Here is an 18,050-nt window from a genome sequence, read left to right as displayed (position 1 = left end):
ATGTCAATTATTTTTAGTATATAGGCGCCATTCCTCTAAAGTAGATATTCCCGAGCATGCGCTTTTAGCGCGCGTGATCTCAGATTCCATTCCCGTTAAGAGAGCATTAAAAATTTGAGCCCATTACGGTGGTACGGATTCTATCTTAAGCTCTAAGCTCATGTCTCACATAGCCTCGGTGCTGAAAAGAGAGGCTAAACCTGAACAAATAAAATCTAACTAAAGTAACAAGTCGAAGCGAATCGAATTCAGAAGCTCCCAGCGTGCAAAGCTGTGGAACAGCCTCTGTTGCCAAGCCTTGCTTATTCTTGGTCGAAATCGGGGAATGGAGATCTTTATTCCTTAGGCGATGGATTACTTGTCCATCAAATTTGGTTTAGAACCGGCCAGTAGTTTTCGAGAAATGAAGTATCACATACAAAGCAAGCTAAACCTGTCCCTGATGAACCTCGGCCACCAAATATAGCAATTTTAATTTCTTAGACGATGGGTTAATTGTCCTCCAAATTTCGTTCAGATCAGATTATATAGTTACCGAGACGCAAAGTATCATACACAAACGAAGCTGAGCATTTCCATGGCCACTACATAGAGCGATCTTTGTTCCTTAAACACTGGGAAAAAGTACCACATACACACACACCTGGAGTGAAACAATACGACTCCCGTATGCTTACGCAGAGAGTTAAAGAAGAAATAACGTATTTAATGATATTCAACGAAAGAAAATCTGCACGACTGAACAAGGAATAGAACCTGCTACATACAGGTAAGCTGGCCAGGTAAAAACCACATACATGTATAAGATTGTATTTTTTTTTCTCCTGTAAGATCATCTAGTTTTTAAATACATTTATATAGAACTCTTAGCTTGAATTTCTCTTAGAACGCAATGGCTTCTTTTTGACAAAGTTATGAACGTTATTAGCATATCAAAAGCGAACGAGTTGGAAAGGCAAATATGTAAATCGCTTTAAACCCGAACTACAGCGAGAGAAGCCCAGTGCTCGAAGACTTGAGTAAAGTTCATTATTATTATTATTATTATTATTATTTTTTTTTTTTTATTCATTTACAAACATAATTCCAAATAGAGCTGAACGCCAATTTACACTGGAATATCTAACAAAACTAAGAGATAATAACATAATACAATAATAATAATACTAAATAACAACATCAAGTGATAACAAGAAAGATTGACAATAAGTGACTAGAATTTATATATTAAGGTTAGTTTAAAGGGACAAGTTTTGACGATAGATGGCACAACAGTCTTCGTATCTCTCATGTATTTTTACCTTTCACGAAAATTCACTATTTCTCTTACAAATTTTAACCTAGAGATTTCAAATTTTTCGAGAAGGAACTTCATAACCTGTCGAAGACAACAATCCGTGCCAATTTTTTATTTAGACATTTCTTTATTGTTGAAATGGCTTTCCAAACTTTTAACAATGTAACTGTTTCAACAATGAAGAAAAGTCTAAAAAAATCGGCACGGATTGTTGCCTTCGATAGGTTATGAAGTTCCTTCTCTAAAAATTTGAAGTCTCTAGGTTGAAATTTGTAAGATAAATTGTAAATTTTCGTGAAAGGTAAAAAATACATGAGAGAGAGAGAGAGAGACGAAGACCGTAGTGACATCTATTGGCAAAATTTGTCCCTTTACACCAACCTTAAAATGATGACGTAGTACAGAGTTCTATGCAGTTTCAGAATTAAAATAAATGTACGGGTGTATGTGATATTTTATTGTATAACTTAGGAAGCCTGTAGAACAGAGAGCGTTTAACTATTGACAGTCTAGGTTGTACTAAATGAAAAAGATGTATGTTACGAGTTTGTCTGAATGGAATTCGGAAATACAATTCTGAGAGTAACGTTTCGGATCTGAACTAGCCATGCGTGAGTTTGTAGAGGTATCTGAGATCACTAATCTTATGACGAGTGTCAGATACTTAAATATTTAGTGTTCGGAACAATTCGTGCTTTGTCATCGCAAGTGTGCGAGGTAATCGAAAATGTACTATTGCCAGGAAGAAGTTTAGAACTTAGTTTAGCCGGGATAGGTTTGTAGGAGCTGCCATTGTCCAGATAGGTAAACAATATTTCAATTTAGGAGAAATTATTGCCTTGTAGAACGATGTTAAGAGAAATTCCTTATCTCTGTTACTTTGTACAGAAGTCCTAGAAGACGCATCGATTGTTTAGTGATAGCGTTTACATGTTCTGTAAAGGTTAGTTTTGTGTCAAAAATAGCTCCAAAGCGGATGCCATTAGTTGGTATCCCGCTAAATAGATAAAATTTAGAATGGTACTCGGAACAACGATGATTTCATTATATTTCTAAAAGAAAATGGCCAAAATTAAAAGTAGAAAGGAAATATATATATATATATATATATATATATATATATATATAAAAGAAACGAACTAATTCCAGGTAGCGCAATGTAAAATCCTGTAACACGGTTATGGCGTAACCCGTCTTACTTTTATTTTCATTAATCTTCCAAACATACAATTAAAATGAAAAAAAAAAAAAAAAATTAACCAAAGACTATCCAAATAAGCAATTTCAATTAATATAAAAACAATAAGAAATGTCTCACAAAATTATAAAACCGAACTCCGAAAAAAATCCGGATGACATTTAGTATATCATTCGTATCCATCGACGGCTCCGGAGCTGATACTGTGACTTTAAGTGAGCCGTTGCAAAAGACCTCGTTAATGCGTGTACGCACCATCGCTGACACGGCTGCTCCCTACGGACGCAACCCCTCGCTACAACTCGGGCCGACTTGCTGCGCTCCTGCTGATTCGGTTAGACAGCATTCGTGCTTTTTAGAGGCCACCTAGTGTAAGCTGGTTCGTGTTATATGCATTATAGTTTTTATGATATATGTCAACACTGTATTTTTACTCATCACAGATACAAATAGCGAACCGTAATCACTATTACGTGAGCCACAGTCCCTGGCAAGTGATTTGGGAGAGAAACTAAACAATACCCCAAAATCCCTCACTGTACGGTGTCCAGTGATTCAGTAACTCACACAACCACCACGGAAAAAGGGAAAGACACATCGGATGGCCATCACAATCCTTTAAAACCAGCGCTAACATAAACTCATTATCAACCACGACAAATCACATCATCTCTCGAAGTACAAACTTGGAATAACAACATTCCCATTGGAGTGAGAGAAACAACAAAAATCAATGAATCAACACCAAAACTAACCTTTATATTGAATTTCTTTTAACATGACCAAGTTAACAAAAAACAAACTACTAAAAAAGATACTCTCTCGAAGTGTGCATTCACTTAGGAAAAAAACACCAGGGTGGATTGATTTAATCAGTCTGATTTAAATCATGATTTTTTTACTTGATTTTTTAAATAAAAATCGTTGATTTAAATCGAATTCCGAAATAAATTAATTTAAAGTGAAAATAAGTAAAATACCGTTTCTGTTCTGTTATTTCGATTATGGAAATTAATAATAATACAATGAGACTCAAATGTACAGTATAGTATGAAAACAAATGTCATGCCGAGGATGATTACGGAAATTCCCGTTTTGAACAGGTAACGGAGCAATCCTGCTTTCTTCTTTTCGTAACATTAAGTTCTAATAGGTGCAAGTACAATCGTTAACAATTCCAACGGGGAAATCACTATCGACATTTAAAACGAAAATTCTTTTTTGTGCGTGTCTGTTTGTTTGTTCCTAGATAATAGGGCGTATTTAGAGGGGTCGTATTTAGGGGGGCGTATTTAGATTCTATCCCCTCTTTTTTTTTTTTTTATATATATATAACTTTAGGCGAAATTTATGTATTTCTTGCCGCAAGCTAGTTCTGAGTTTTTAAAAATAGGCCCCTGCCAAATATAAGTAACTTTTGTGAAAAAAGTGTCATTTTTATAAACGTTGCTGTACTTTATCCTTAATGCTTAACCTTTTAAATTATATCACCTATTTTTAGGTGATAGGATAGAATCTTCATTATTCGATTAAAAAAGTACCAATAAGGCTTTTTACTTCGTTTTCTTCAAAACTGGAGGCATTCTAGAACACGTTACATATGTTTTCACGCCTTTCTGCGTTGAGGCATAGTGTGTGATGACGTCATAAATTTAAAAAGATGATATTTTTTGTTATGCGTATTATTATTATTTGGCGGGTTACATTTTGCATTCAGAAGACTGAAATTTTGCACACTCGTTCAGTGCACCCCTTAATTTTCAGATCTCTGTGTGGAAACAGCGGGGTCCAGAGGAGCAAAAATGTTTAAAAAAAAGAATATTTTTAACAAAGACATAGCTTTTTTCCTGATTTTCCCGCCTCAGATGGAGACATATGAATGGTACCGTTTGAAAATTTGTTTTATTCTGAAGAGAATAATGTACAAATCATGATCCTAGGATAAATAGAGATGTCTGAGGAAATTTTTATGTTACATCCGGGTCATCTGGGGAATTGTGGGCATGTTCTTAGCTCATTGTTAAATAATTTCCTCACCCTTACTACTTAAGGGCCTTCACTACAGCGAAATTAAACTACCGCTAATTTTAGTTTTTCTGTAATATCTTCAAAATAAATAAAAATATTCGAAAAGCAGAAACGTAGTGAACTAGACAATACGATTTTGCACGTTATATCATTACCACAATTCACCTATCTGCTTTTGGTATGCCGCTATTTACAGAACCCGCAAAAAATGCTAAATCTATCTACAGTTGCAAATCGAAAACAGATAGACGAGTTGTGATAACGGTATCACATGCAAAATGGTATTGTCTAGTTCACTACGTTTCTGCTTTTCGAATATTTTTATTTGTTTTGAAGATATTACAGAAAAACTCTAAAATTAGCGGTAGTTTAATTTCGTTGTAGTGAAGGCCCTTAAGATAAAAGCTTGAAATTTTGTACACACATTTCGTAGTTGATTTTGATCCCCTTTTCCAGTTGATTTTGAGATCTGTGCGTCAACACAGGGGAATCCAGAGATCAAATGTTTTTTTAAAAAAGGAAAAAAAAATGCCGATTACTCGCAAAATTTCCCGCTTCAGGGACATGATAGGGAAATGTGAATGTTACCGTTTCATAAGCTGTTCTATTCTAAAGAGAGTGATGTATGCACCATGATCCTAGGGTAAACAGAGATGACGCTGTAGCTGCTTGACTGAAAGTCATAATTTAAAAGGGTTAAGAAACATTTGGGGATAACGATAAGAAACGATTGGGGATAATTCAAAATTCAACCCCAATACTTTCACTTAAATGGCATAATTAGCATTTAATACTAATTCCTAATGTTTTTTCTTCAGTTCGCGACTTGCAATATACGAGGAGAAAGATTTGATTTAAATAAAAAAAATCGATTTAAATAAAAAGAATCAACAAAAACGATTTTTTTTAAAAAAAAAATCATGACTTTTTCCAGCCTGAAAAAAAAAAAAACCGAAAAGGTACGGGAAGCAAGTGAAACCGTAGGTATCGAAGATAAAGTATGACATCACTTAATAGAATGTAAGTAGTTGAGACACTAGGGGTATGTACTCCCCAATACAAACTAAAAACAGTAACTACCTACTATAATAAATGTCTAGCAATTTAAAAATGACAACGTAACACACTTTCACCGAACTACTTTCGTAAAATTCCGCCTCGGGATACGAACTAACGAACTAGACCCAGACCTTTCTCGCTAGTGCTGTTATTTCAGAACTAACACCAATGACCGCGTGCACCAAGGGCCTACTCGAAAAATCCCGCAACTGGACATCCTCTATCAGGCTCCCTGTCTGAGAAGCCATAGCTACCTAGCAGGGTTAGCTGGTTTAAACAAATATGGTTTAAACCAGCTGGTTTTTTTTTTTTTTTTTTTTTTTTTTTTTTTTTTTAAATGGTTTAAACCAAAAAACGAAAAATGTTCGTAAAAGTGTAAGTGTTCGTAAAATCTTGATGAACACACATTTGTGGGTTATCATGTTTCACTTCTGTATATTATTTGTATTATATTCAGTTCTAAATTCCTCATTCATTACTCGAAGAGATTATACTACAAAAGCTTTTTTTAAATAAGTTTATGAATGTTTCTTTTGTGATATTTTTATAGTTTGTTATTACTGTTCTGCAATTGCAATCAAAGAAAAATCCTACATATTGTTTCCTTTTAATAATGTATACTATTGAAAAAATACATCTGACCCTTTTTGTGGAAGGGAGGTAGGGGAGGGTCATACAAACCCCACGAGAGGCATTTATTTAAATCCGAAGCATCTTTGGTATCTCTTTATGTAAAAATGGGTCAGAGCCAAAATGGATCATAATTCGTATTTTTATTCACTTTTCACTTTATGCAAATTAAGTCGTTGTAGTTCTTGGACTAATAAAAGTAGTACCGGTAATGAACTAACATGAGCTAAATTAGGTCTTCCATACTCAGCAGTATTTCGAAATTGTCCATATGTAATTCCGTATAGTGATTTCACGTGTGCAACTGTTTATCTTTTTGTCCTTCTGAAATGACTCTAACAATTATATTAACAAGTACGTAAAGATCAGTACAACGTATTTTTATGATGAATCCTTCGTGAGTCGGCAGACGTATCGCATTTGTGGTCAATTAGTCCCGGTTTCAAGTTCAAATGGAGGACAATTTCTCTCGGATGTTAGCCGAGAAGCGGTTTGGATTCCGTTTTAAGCTAATGTGACCCCTCCCACCATAACCCGGTTGTTGCATAATAACCAAGCGAAACAAACTTATTTCTGTCCATATCTGATATAAATACATAGAGCAAATTATTTAGACCATAAAACCTGGCTTTTTTTGTTTTTTCAATAAAAACCACGGTTTTTGCCAAACCTGCTACCTAGTAACCAACTCACCTCAATCGAGAAATCTCGTAGCGAGATATCTTTAACACAACTTATCAAACCCCGGTTCTAAATAGTCGCGGGTTTTGCTATACCCTAAATTTGCAAGAATCTCAAAGGGTTGAAGCCCCTCAAACTTAGTCACATAACACAACATAAAATTCAATCACTGTTTAGCGGGAGAAGCCCAATACCTGTCACTCCTCCCTAAATAACATGGGGACCCTGTGGTTGGAGTACCTCTTAATTAGACTTATATGAAATTGTATTTTATCCAGAAAGATATTTCCAAACCAACTCATTATTCCCTTTCTGTCAATAATTGTTGATATAGAATATAGATTTTACAATATACATTTGCATGCACTGTATCTCGGAGTACGTTCTAGGTTACTTAACCACGGGTTAGCTCTCATACAGCCTAAATTGTTGAACACTGACTCACAGGAAGGGGAAAAAAAGTGTGGCTTATCAGGAAGAGGACTGAATTGCGTAGCTGTTTACATACTAATACGGGAAGCCACAAATCCGGATTACATTCTCAGCTCAGCCATGCACTTTCCGCTCTTCGAATTATTGAATTCGCACCTAAAGAATTGCTGAGAAAAATGTTTTTTAACTTCATTTCTCGTATACTATAGAAATAGTATAATGTCCATGTCGGCTGATCTCCCCCAATCTTGCACATACAAGATCTCCAGTGTTACTGCACAGAATATAGCTGAGCGAGCGACAGCGAGTGAACGTGGTTAGAAGCCCCGCAGGGCCCGTCTTTTTCTGCCTTTATCACAATTTAGACAAAAATAAAGTACTCTGTTTTAGAGCCATGAAACGAGTTGGGGGAGGTACTAAATGCCATCCGTCAATTTCATTACCATGTAATACCCCGTAAGGGAAGCAATTACACAATATAAACACGAATTTTTGAAATGTTAAATTCCGTTACGCCAGGATCACTTATATAATGTAAACGGAACAGAAATCAAACGAATTTAACCTAGCTGGTGAGGTTAACGGGATGTATGCCGTTTAAAAATCACACTAAGAATCTCTCCGGCGCCTCAGCGAACTTTTCCTCTGTAATACTTGCTTGTATTCACTACCTCGAAATTCCACACTTTACTGCTTAGTTATGAATCGATGACCTAATTAATAAACATAAGTCGCTTAAGACTCAAGGATTGAGTATAGCCCGCTCCCCCCCCCAACCCGTGATTTTTAACGAATTACAGTGATTCTAACGATTCATATTAGTTCATAATGATTCATATTAGTTCGGAATCGCATGTTATAAAGATTGAAGATGTAAATCTTGTGATAAGAAAGGTTTTGTATAAGTAGTAGTAGTAGTAATACCGGTAGTAACTCTTCCCGTTCCGGTGACTAAGAACTGGGAGGAGGGGGCTACACACAAGCCAGAGTCGATTTTGTGCATAAGACAGTATTGTTAAACTATAGCTACTTGATAAAAATTATAAATACATCCATAGAATCTCTTAACGCATTGGGACAAGCTTTTTCCACAGAAATACTATTGCCATTATACGTTCTTAATTATAAATAAGGTTACGTATAAACTTGGAATTTTTATCTTTGAAAAAAAAAATATAATAAGATGTAAGGAAAAATGTTATTTAAGATAAATGGAGGGAATAAAGGTTTATCCACACAATATTCCACATGCACTGCTCACCCAGAGAGGAAAACTTTAACCCATTAAGAAACAACTTACTACAAAAAATACAACAATCAAAAAGAGTACAGATGAATCATTATTTCCTTATTTTACTGTGTTAAGCGGTATCGTACTCTTCCATGAATGAATCACACTAACATGGATTGCACACCCACCTCACTTATTTTATCTTTGGCATCAGCTAATATACCAAAATTTTTGTACAGTTTCTCAATACTGTCGGTACTCATATCAGTCATAGTAGTTTACACTGAACAAACAAAATGAAAATATTTTTAATAGATAATATCTTCTTACAAATTTACTTCACTTCAACACTAAACAACAGACCGTGCACGATTGACGAAGAGCAGCAAAGCGAACACGAGAGTCAGTTCGTAAAAATGTTGCCAGCTAATGCAGTTTGGGCAGATAAGATACTAGTTTGGCCACCAATAATACTAGAAAATTCATTACATTTTAACATTCTCTTAAAATGCAAAACATAGCCATTTCACGCATATCAGCCAAATTTCTTTACCACCTGAGAATTTTTAAACGAACGCTGTGCAATATAATCAGTAAACTAATATTATCTGTAACCATAGAAGTAACTAGACGCAAGCTGAGGGGGAAGTCCCCTAGTAATACTGTTGGCTCCACTACAGTACCGTTGGACTACAGGCTGAAACTGTGATATGGCCAGAAGTGTGAGGGTTTGCTTCTCCTTAGCAAAATCCTAGTTATGCCATTGTAATTTGAAATGCAAAAATATATTTTGGCCTTTATATCATGAAAGAGCACTTCGAAAAATGGATATATTTTTAAGTTACGTGCAGGACAAGTTTAGGAAGATCACTCGAAACATTGTTGAAAAATTATAATTCCTCTATTAATTTAATTTATATTGTTCTTCAAAAGATTTATGCCGGGCCACGTGGCATTACTCCTCTTAGCACAGATGCAATTCAAAAGGACCTCCAGTAATATTTGTTGAAAAATTAGAATTATTTTTCAATTTGCGTATAAATACAGCGTAAGGATGTACGGTAAACCGTAAAAACTACAGTGCAAAAAAAATGCACCTGTGCAAGATGACCACTAAGAAGCACGAGCGCTATCTGACCCAGTCAGAACAGAGTGAAACTAGTGAAACCGTGCGTCACTACTCTAGCTTACGCGTATATACACCATCGATGACGCTCCTGTTGCCTTCGGAAGCATCATTTCGTTAACGGAATGATCTACCTTTTCTCGGCACAAAAAATTTTATATTGGACCTTATGGGGAGAACATGACTACCGAATTTCCTCAGTTTCAAAGGAACTAGGAATCTCTAATAGGAAAGAAAAATTTTGCAGCATTCTACAGAAGTTTATTAACGGGTTGAAATACTTAAATTGTATATTTGTCTGCTAGTTTAGCAGAAATAAATTATTAAAAAATAAATAAATTAGTTTCTGTTTATACAAATTATAATATGTCTAACTTTGGAACCAATTATGGTAGAAAAATCAACTTTTTTTTGTTTTATTCCTTGAGAAGAAACGACTCTAATAGTTTTAATCATAACCATATCTGATACGCCAATTAAAAAAATAGTATTTTCATATAAGTATTAAAGTCCACCTGTCAAGAAGTTTGACGAGGGTAAGGCATCTGCGCCCACCCTTTTCTTCTGTTTTCGTCCCGAGAGATATGAAGGGACCGTTTTCACAGCAGGTGTCAATGCGAATGTAAACATCCTGTCCTCACATTCAATAGCCCAAGTTCGGCCACTTTCTCTCTCTCTTCCAAGGAGGTGTTTCTACAATGTAGGAAAATTATAGATATGTAGAGAAAATGGTGATCAATTATTTCTGATAGCCAGATGATAGACAAGCATTCTAAAATGCCTTTGAATTCCAAAAATGTATCGACCATAACTTTACCATCTGGTTATTTTCAGGAGGCAAAAGTTATATTATTATTATTATTATTATTATTATTATTATTATTATTATTATTATTATTATTATTATTATTATTATTATTATTATTTGGAGTTAGAGTGCAAAGCCCCGAAGATACAAATGGCTCCATTGGCTAAACATACATATAGCTGCCCCCATTCAAAACATCCCTTTGTGCGTTAGAAAACATGCTATAACAATGCGCCCCTCGCAAAAATCTAATTCAACTCTTATTGACATCAGTAGCGCTTACTAATAGCGTAAATGCTATAAATCAGGCATTTGCAGGTAGGAACAGGGATTGGCCGAATCACAGAAATCTTACTGTCGTCACGGGCTGTAAAAGGTAATATATGACAGTTTCACAAGAAATAATTATCGGATAATTTAATAACGGACAATTTCGCGAGCTGTATAAAAGAACTCGGCGTGTCAGATCCGGCCCACGAACCGACGTTTGGATATGCCTGCGTAGACATTCAACAAAAATATTTCCCCCGTAGGACGCTTATTTGTATTGAAGAGAAGGCTAGTTCCGAGAAATGCCCAAACAATAGTAAGGAATTTGAATGTCAAGTTCTGACCACTAGAAATTACCGCGAAGTGATAATCTTATACATCTTATACAAAAAAGGGCAAACATGTTTTTCAATAAATAAATAAATAAATAAAAGAAAGAAAACGTGCATTTTTCAATTCCCACATCCTCGTCCTAAGAAGGCGCTTAGCGCAACGAGCCTAAACTTTAAATGCTTTGAAAGTTTGTTCTTTTTTGCGTATCCTGCTTCTTGTTTCAACTCCCTAGAACAGTAATGATTTCAGGGGTGTTTCTGGGGGGGGGGAATTCTCCCAAGAGCTACGAAATTCACCCTTGGGTGCTTGAGATCTTCGCAGAAATTTCTGTAGAGCACGCAATTTTTAGTCGCTTTCCCCCCTGTGCGTGGTGCCTCCGGAGGAAATGATCTGAAATTAACACTGCTATAGGATAATTGGAGATTGGCTTACAGTGCTTAGTCTTAGCGAAGTAAGCACGAGAAACCAGAAATATCACAAAAACAGGGCTTTTGTGCCGCTGTTTCCCCATGAAAATGCACGGTTTACACACAATACAGGTTGGATCTAACAGGGCTATTTAGAGAACGTCTTATTGAGCATTTGGTGTGCAGTGTTGTCTGCGGACAAGGAGGCAAAACCGTGTTTTTCATTAAAAAATGGGGTATTTTAAATTTCCCTCGCCCCCTCAGGAGACGCTTCTTCAATGAGACCGTATTCTGCCTCTTTCTCCCATTCTCTAGGTTCTAGGCCAATTAGGACTGACAGGCATTTGAATAAGTCCATTACTTGGTTGCCTAGTAATTAGCCATCATATTGGCTGCCATATTGGATTTAGACAAATGTTCTCTCATGTTACCATGTAAAATATGTCTTGTCGTGATGAAAGCTACCAGAAAAAGTAGGTTTCGTTTAGTCCTAAGGAAGTACGCTACATCCTAGAGTAATGCGTGCATATACGCATTTGTAACTTTGTACAGTTAATCGTTAGACAACAGTGTTGCCAGGTTGTAAGGTTTCTAAATGGCAATAAATAATGCCATATTTAAATTCATCGGTCTCAAAAACCTATAGTTTGACACCAAAAATATCTTTCTAAGTACCTTGGTTCACAATCTCTCTCTTTATATATATATATATATATATATATATATATATATATATATATATATATATATATATATATATATATATATATATATATATATATATATATATATATATGTAGAGAGAGAGAGATTTACGTAGGGCGGCGTCCATATTGGAAAATGATGGCTACCAGGAAAACACCTCAAATTTGAAATATATTCCCAAGACATTATTTTAAAAAGAACTTAGGGGACATTTTTTTACGGACACCTATATATGGGGGCCAGTACTTTACATTGTCGGAATCCTGTGGGGGCACCTCTCTGCCCCCCTTCCCTTCGCCACTACTGTATGCTATAATGTTTGTCCGGAAGGGAAAAAATTCCCAAAATAACAGCGTTTTCTGATATATACTGTTCTTCCCGCGCACTCTAGAATGCATCTTGATGAACTTCCAGAGGTAATGGGGAAAAGAGGATACTTCACACCACATCGTCCAGTCTCTTAGTATGGAACCACTGAGAGAGACAAACTCTATAAAGCTAACAGTATTTGGCAGCTGACAGGTAATCTCAGAAACTGGTCGATAACCTGTTTCATTCAGACATCCACCTCCTTCCCCCTCCATTTCACCAACCCCCGCCCTTTCCGCGGCCAAGCTTAGAGTGGGGCGTGACTTACCCTCGTCAAACTTTGACAGGTTGACTTTAATACTTATATTAAAATACTATTTTTTAATTGGCGTATCAGATATGGTTATGATTAAAACTATTAGAGTCGTTTCTTCTCAAGGAATAAAACAAAAAAAAGTTGATTTTTCTACCATAATTGGTTCCAAAGTTAGACATATTATAATTTGTATAAACAGAAACTAATTTATTTATTTTTTAATAATTTATTTCTGCTAAACTAGCAGACAAATATACAATTTAAGTATTTCAACCCGTTAATAAACTTCTGTAGAATGCTGCAAATTTTTTCTTTCCCATTAGAGATACCTAATTCCTTAGAAACTGAGGAAATTCGGTAGCCATGTTCTCCCCATAAGGTCCAATATAAAAATTTTTCTGCCGAGAAAAGGTAGATCATCCCGTTAACGGAGGGATGCTTCCGAAGGCAACAGGAGCGTCATCGATGGTGTATATACGCGTAAGCTAGAGTAGTGAAAACATTTGAGTTTTAGCAATGATACGAGCTCCAATAGCACTTGTAATAGTTTCATACTAGTAACGCTACACTTTTAAACATAAAATATAAGTTTAGTACACTGTGAAGAAATACTTCGCCAGTTGAAAATAGTATCGAGTAAGTCATCTTTCATATGTATTAATTTGCTTTAACAGCCGTAAAGCACTTATAGTGTTTTTACACTAATTACCCTGCACTCGTAAACTTAGAATAATACCTAGTATTTAGTTCTAGTGGTTAGAGAAATTTGTTCCTATAAAAATATGTTTCCATGAACAGTATTGAGTGTTACCTGTAAACTTTGCAATATGTGAGTGCCTTTACTTGACCAGCATCTGAATTTTTTCTAACTATTATTATTTTTAAATTAAACGTTTAGGTTAGATATTCGAGTACTCTTGGAAGACATTCAGGCACCGAAATGTTCTACCTATACCAAAATAATCATGTACATGAACATTAATTCAAAAACGTACTGGAAACACTGCGTAGAATTCATTATGTCCGCTGTTGTGTGGAGGATGGTGTAGATTATATGGTCTTAGTTAATATGTTTCGTCTATCTCGCCAAGAAAAATATTGCGTGTAGAAAGGGGGAGTGTCTATGTGAAAATACTCGTACAATGGAGGAAATTGATTTAAAGTGTTTGGAGAGCGGAAGCATTGAAGATGTTTTGAAAGTACTTAAGGAATTTATTGAAAAGGTTTGTATACACAATTCCTTCCAAAAAGTCATTGACGGTCATAAACTAACTATATTTTTTATTAGTTCAATAGATCGGAAGTCCTTGCACGTTAAATTTCAAACTAAAGAAAACTACGCATCGTTAGAGTGCAGGTACATTCTGATTGATATTAACATCAGAATGGAAACGAGATCATGGATTATGATAGTATCCAAGAGTAAAACAACACGGTGTTGTATTTCTAGGTTCTTGAAAGAAAGATAAGTTCACACACGTCTTAGAAGAATGTAAAGTATTTCGTATTAAGTTAATTTTTCTATAGACAAACATTTATACTATTATTTTTAAGTATTCCACCTGTCGGCAGTTCCTAGGAGTATCAGTTTCTATTTCTCTTCTTCGGATCTAGGAATGTTTTTTTTTTTTTTTTCCTCAAGTTTCTCGATCTTCAGTTATATATGTTAACTCCAGATATTGGCCTATGTTTAGCAGAAGGGGTCCAGCTCTTTTCTCTAAAAAGTGTTACAATTTTGGTAATTTCTGTTCACATTCGGTTAGTTTAGGGTACCTTAGGTTAGTTTAGGGTACCTTAGGTTAGTTTAGGGTAGCTTAGGTTAGTTTAGGGTAGGTTAATTTATGTTATATTAGTGTAGGGGTCCCGCATAATTTTCGAAAAAATGATAAAATTTTCGCTTATTTCTAATAATACTAGGTTAGTTCAGGTTAGTTTAGGTTAGGTTAGGTTTGCCCTTGTACTTTGAGGCCGCCATCTGCGGAAAGCAACCCAGTTAGCTTTGTTTTTTTTTTTTTATTAGCACTTACCTTCACGGTTTGTACAAACTGAACTCCGTCCTCAACTTCAATAATCCGTGTCTATGTAGAAAACTTAATATTTGATCATCTTTACCAACGTAACTGCGCACAAAGTTCAAAATAGAAATGTCACATCCAACACACGAGCCCGCCATATCTCACAACGCGTAACTCAGAACGACTAACTACTGGATTTGTTGTCTTAATATTTCTTCATCTTCTTCCGTTAGATAAATACAAAATTCACTTTTATTACCTTCCTAAAGATACATACTTCAATTACGATTGCTTTAATTCAATTCATTTCTTCTGTAAATTTTGTATTTTTAACTTGATTTTGGACCCTTTCTGCTAAACATACTCCCAGATATTTTCGTCCGTTTTTCAATTCATCGATCAGTTGTGTTCATCTTCGTAGTTCTCACTTTCTTGCGATATCTCCAAGGCTCAGTCGTAGAGCGTTCACCTCTGGTGCACGGGGGTCCTTGATTCGATCCCAGCTCGCACCAAGTGATATGTAATGGACAAACCATGTTCGTGGGTTTTCTCGGCGTTCTCCCGTTTGCTTCCACTTTCATTCCACCCTTTCTTTCATTTCGTATCATCACAGTCTCATTTTTCCTAGCCAGCATAACCGTGGGGCGTAAAACTTAAATATTTCATTTCATTTACAAGGCGGTATGAAGAAGACAATTTCTTTGGAAGATGTGTCCAATCCAGTTGTCCTTCCTACGAAGAATGATAGCTAAATGTGTCCTCTTTCTCTTACCTGTATTGAGACACTTCTATTGGGTCAATCCATACGAAGTGGCCCACAAGTGGTTGCTGGACCATCTCCGAAAATTCTAGAAATTTGAGTGTAATGAACCTTGTGTATGAGAAGGTCAGTAACATTCACGTTGTCGTATGTACGAGTGTTCCTGAATGGTTGCCATCTTTGTTGCCGGTGGAGTGTGAATTTTTGCATTTGCGAGCGTTTACGAAACCTACAGTTGCCCAGGATGTACGAATCAGACGAACACCAAACAGAAACGAATGTTTACAGGAGAGACTGAGGTGCACGGAGAATATAAACTTTTGCGTCTAAATAAATATGCAGGGTTGCAAACCAATACATGAATTCACCAGAAAAACTAGAGACGATTTCACTTGTAAGCGGGCTGGATTTTGGAATGGTATAAAGTGAGGGGTTAATAAGTTTTGTGCTGAATACTATTGCATATAAAGAGTCTGTAAAAATATCCACAGCTATGATACTACTGACATTGTAGATTTATGGGGATCTGAAAGTTGAAGGTTGTGATTTTGATGCCATTTTTGAGGCGTAATATCTCAGGAGGGCAAAGTGCTAAAATTTGCTGCTTATGCCACAAAGTAATTCTGTATGTGAATAAACTTTTACAAAAAATCATGACTGATATTACATGGAGAAAAGAAGTGAGGACATGATAAAAACGCGAAAAAAGTACCTCAGCTCCAATTCCTTCAGTAAAAAGTTCCTATTGGTTCAGCAGGGAGGGATCACTCAATATTAGAAGAAGATACTAATGCAATTGAACAGATTTTTAGTTTATTGAATTGCTTATTTCAGTTCTAAGCAGAGTGCACAGAAGTGGTATGCTGTGGAGTCTGTAATGTATAGAACCCTCCAAAATTTTGTTGATTTTCGATGTCTTTCATACTGCAGTATTCTTAGTATGCAACACTGCGTGACAAGGGTACAACTGTAAGTTTTCGTTTTACAAGTAAATTTAAAACGCTTTCAAGTATAAATTTGAATAACCTCACGTTGTGCATTTGAAAAAAGTAAACCAAAATGTAAACATTTCTTTATTTTACAGGTGTCCAATGCTGAATTTCTCTTGTAAATTATATAAAATTCATCTATAAACAGTGTAGATATTTTAGATAATTTATAACACTGCATTTCAATGCTAAATAAAGGTATTCATTGAAAATAACGTAATCTAAAAACAAATCTTACACTAAATAACAAAATTGTATTGGGGTAGTCAAACTACCCTGCTTAGTAAAATAAAGGTGTCAAAAAGGTTGGTAACGGGAGGGTTAAAGGGTAAAACATGCATTTGCTTATTTGGCGGGCTTAAAAAACTATTCTTTCACACTTTCACACCTGCCTGAAGAAAACACTGGTAAGTACCGAGTGAATTGGTGAATTGAACGTAACAAAGAGACGTAAGAAAAGTATTAATGTCGTTTATATTCTTTCTTTGTTTCAGAACAATCAGGTATTTACATTTCCAGATTTGTCCAAAGAAGGGAAACGTCGGGAGCTATGGTCAGCGTTGTTTCGTAGATTGGAAGATAAACCTTCCTCTCCGTGCTACAAGACATGTCTACATGCTGTCCGTATACTAAGGTTTGTGTTAATAACAAATGTAGTTTGTAATACATAAATAGTTTCGCTTTCCATGAAAGTTAAAATTTGATCGGTAGTTTGAATTTTGTCGTTCTTTTACAGGGTGTCGATCGGTCACGGAAATCATGAAATTTAGCTTTTGGGTCACGACTTTTTTTTTTTTTTTTTTTTTTTTATCTACAAATATAAGTGCAGAACCGGGATCTTTTGTTCCATAAAGCGTCAAAATTGACCACCAAAAATGTCTATGGTCGGCTTTAGACGCCAGCAAATCACAACCAAAGTATGCTACTATCGCGTGTATGAAAATTTGTCCTAATCCGCACCCAAATTTGCACTTGAGAGAATGTTACGAAATTTTATGGTTTGGTAAAGAAAAGTTGACGAAATTTCTTTTTCAGATTTTAGTAGACATCCTGTTTTAAGAGGTGAGGTTATTTGCAAATATCTGTATTCAGGGTGTCTATCGTGTCACCAATGTCACGAAATCAGAAATCGGTCATGAAAGTCACGAAATTTAGATTTTGGATTACTTTTTTTTTTTTTTTTTTTTTTTTTTTTTTTAAACTTTACAAATGTAAGTACAGATTGGGAAATTTTGTTCTATAAGGCCTCAAAAATTACCAGGAAAAGTCTATGGTCGGTTTTAAACGCTACCAAATCGCAAACAAAGTACGTTTCTATCGCATGGATGAAAATTCGGCCTAATTCGCACCCAAATTCGCTCTTGAAAATGTAAGAAAATGTTATCATTTGGTAAAGAAAAGGTCACGAAAAAGTCACGAAATTTCATTTTGGAATTTTAGTAGACACCTTGGTATT

General features: G+C 35.5%; 2 protein-coding genes across 2 annotated transcripts in view; one reads left to right on the top strand and one right to left on the bottom strand.

The window, feature by feature from the left end:
• The window catches only part of cass (apoptosis inhibitor cassowary), a 41,582-nt gene extending 32,625 nt beyond the window's left edge, over positions 1 to 8,957 (bottom strand). Inside the window, exon 1 of the mRNA XM_081737802.1 lies at positions 8,745 to 8,957. Within this exon, the coding sequence (XP_081593928.1) occupies positions 8,745 to 8,828 (84 nt within the window). The 5' untranslated portion in view covers positions 8,829 to 8,957. The remainder of the gene's footprint in view (positions 1 to 8,744) is intronic.
• Positions 8,958 to 13,834: 4,877 nt separating this feature from the next.
• Positions 13,835 to 18,050, top strand: part of ric8a (ric8 guanine nucleotide exchange factor A) — a 47,634-nt gene continuing 43,418 nt past the window's right edge. Inside the window, exons 1-2 of the mRNA XM_081737801.1 lie at positions 13,835 to 14,053; positions 17,089 to 17,228. Coding sequence (XP_081593927.1) covers positions 13,973 to 14,053; positions 17,089 to 17,228 — 221 coding nt within the window. The 5' untranslated portion in view covers positions 13,835 to 13,972. The remainder of the gene's footprint in view (positions 14,054 to 17,088; positions 17,229 to 18,050) is intronic.

Source organism: Thermobia domestica, chromosome 14 (assembly GCF_964235325.1).
Source record: "Thermobia domestica chromosome 14, izTheDome1.hap1.1, whole genome shotgun sequence".
NCBI classification, from domain to species: domain Eukaryota; kingdom Metazoa; phylum Arthropoda; class Insecta; order Zygentoma; family Lepismatidae; genus Thermobia; species Thermobia domestica.
The sequence above is the reverse complement of the archived record's forward strand: the minus strand, read 5'-3'. Positions and strand labels throughout refer to the sequence as shown.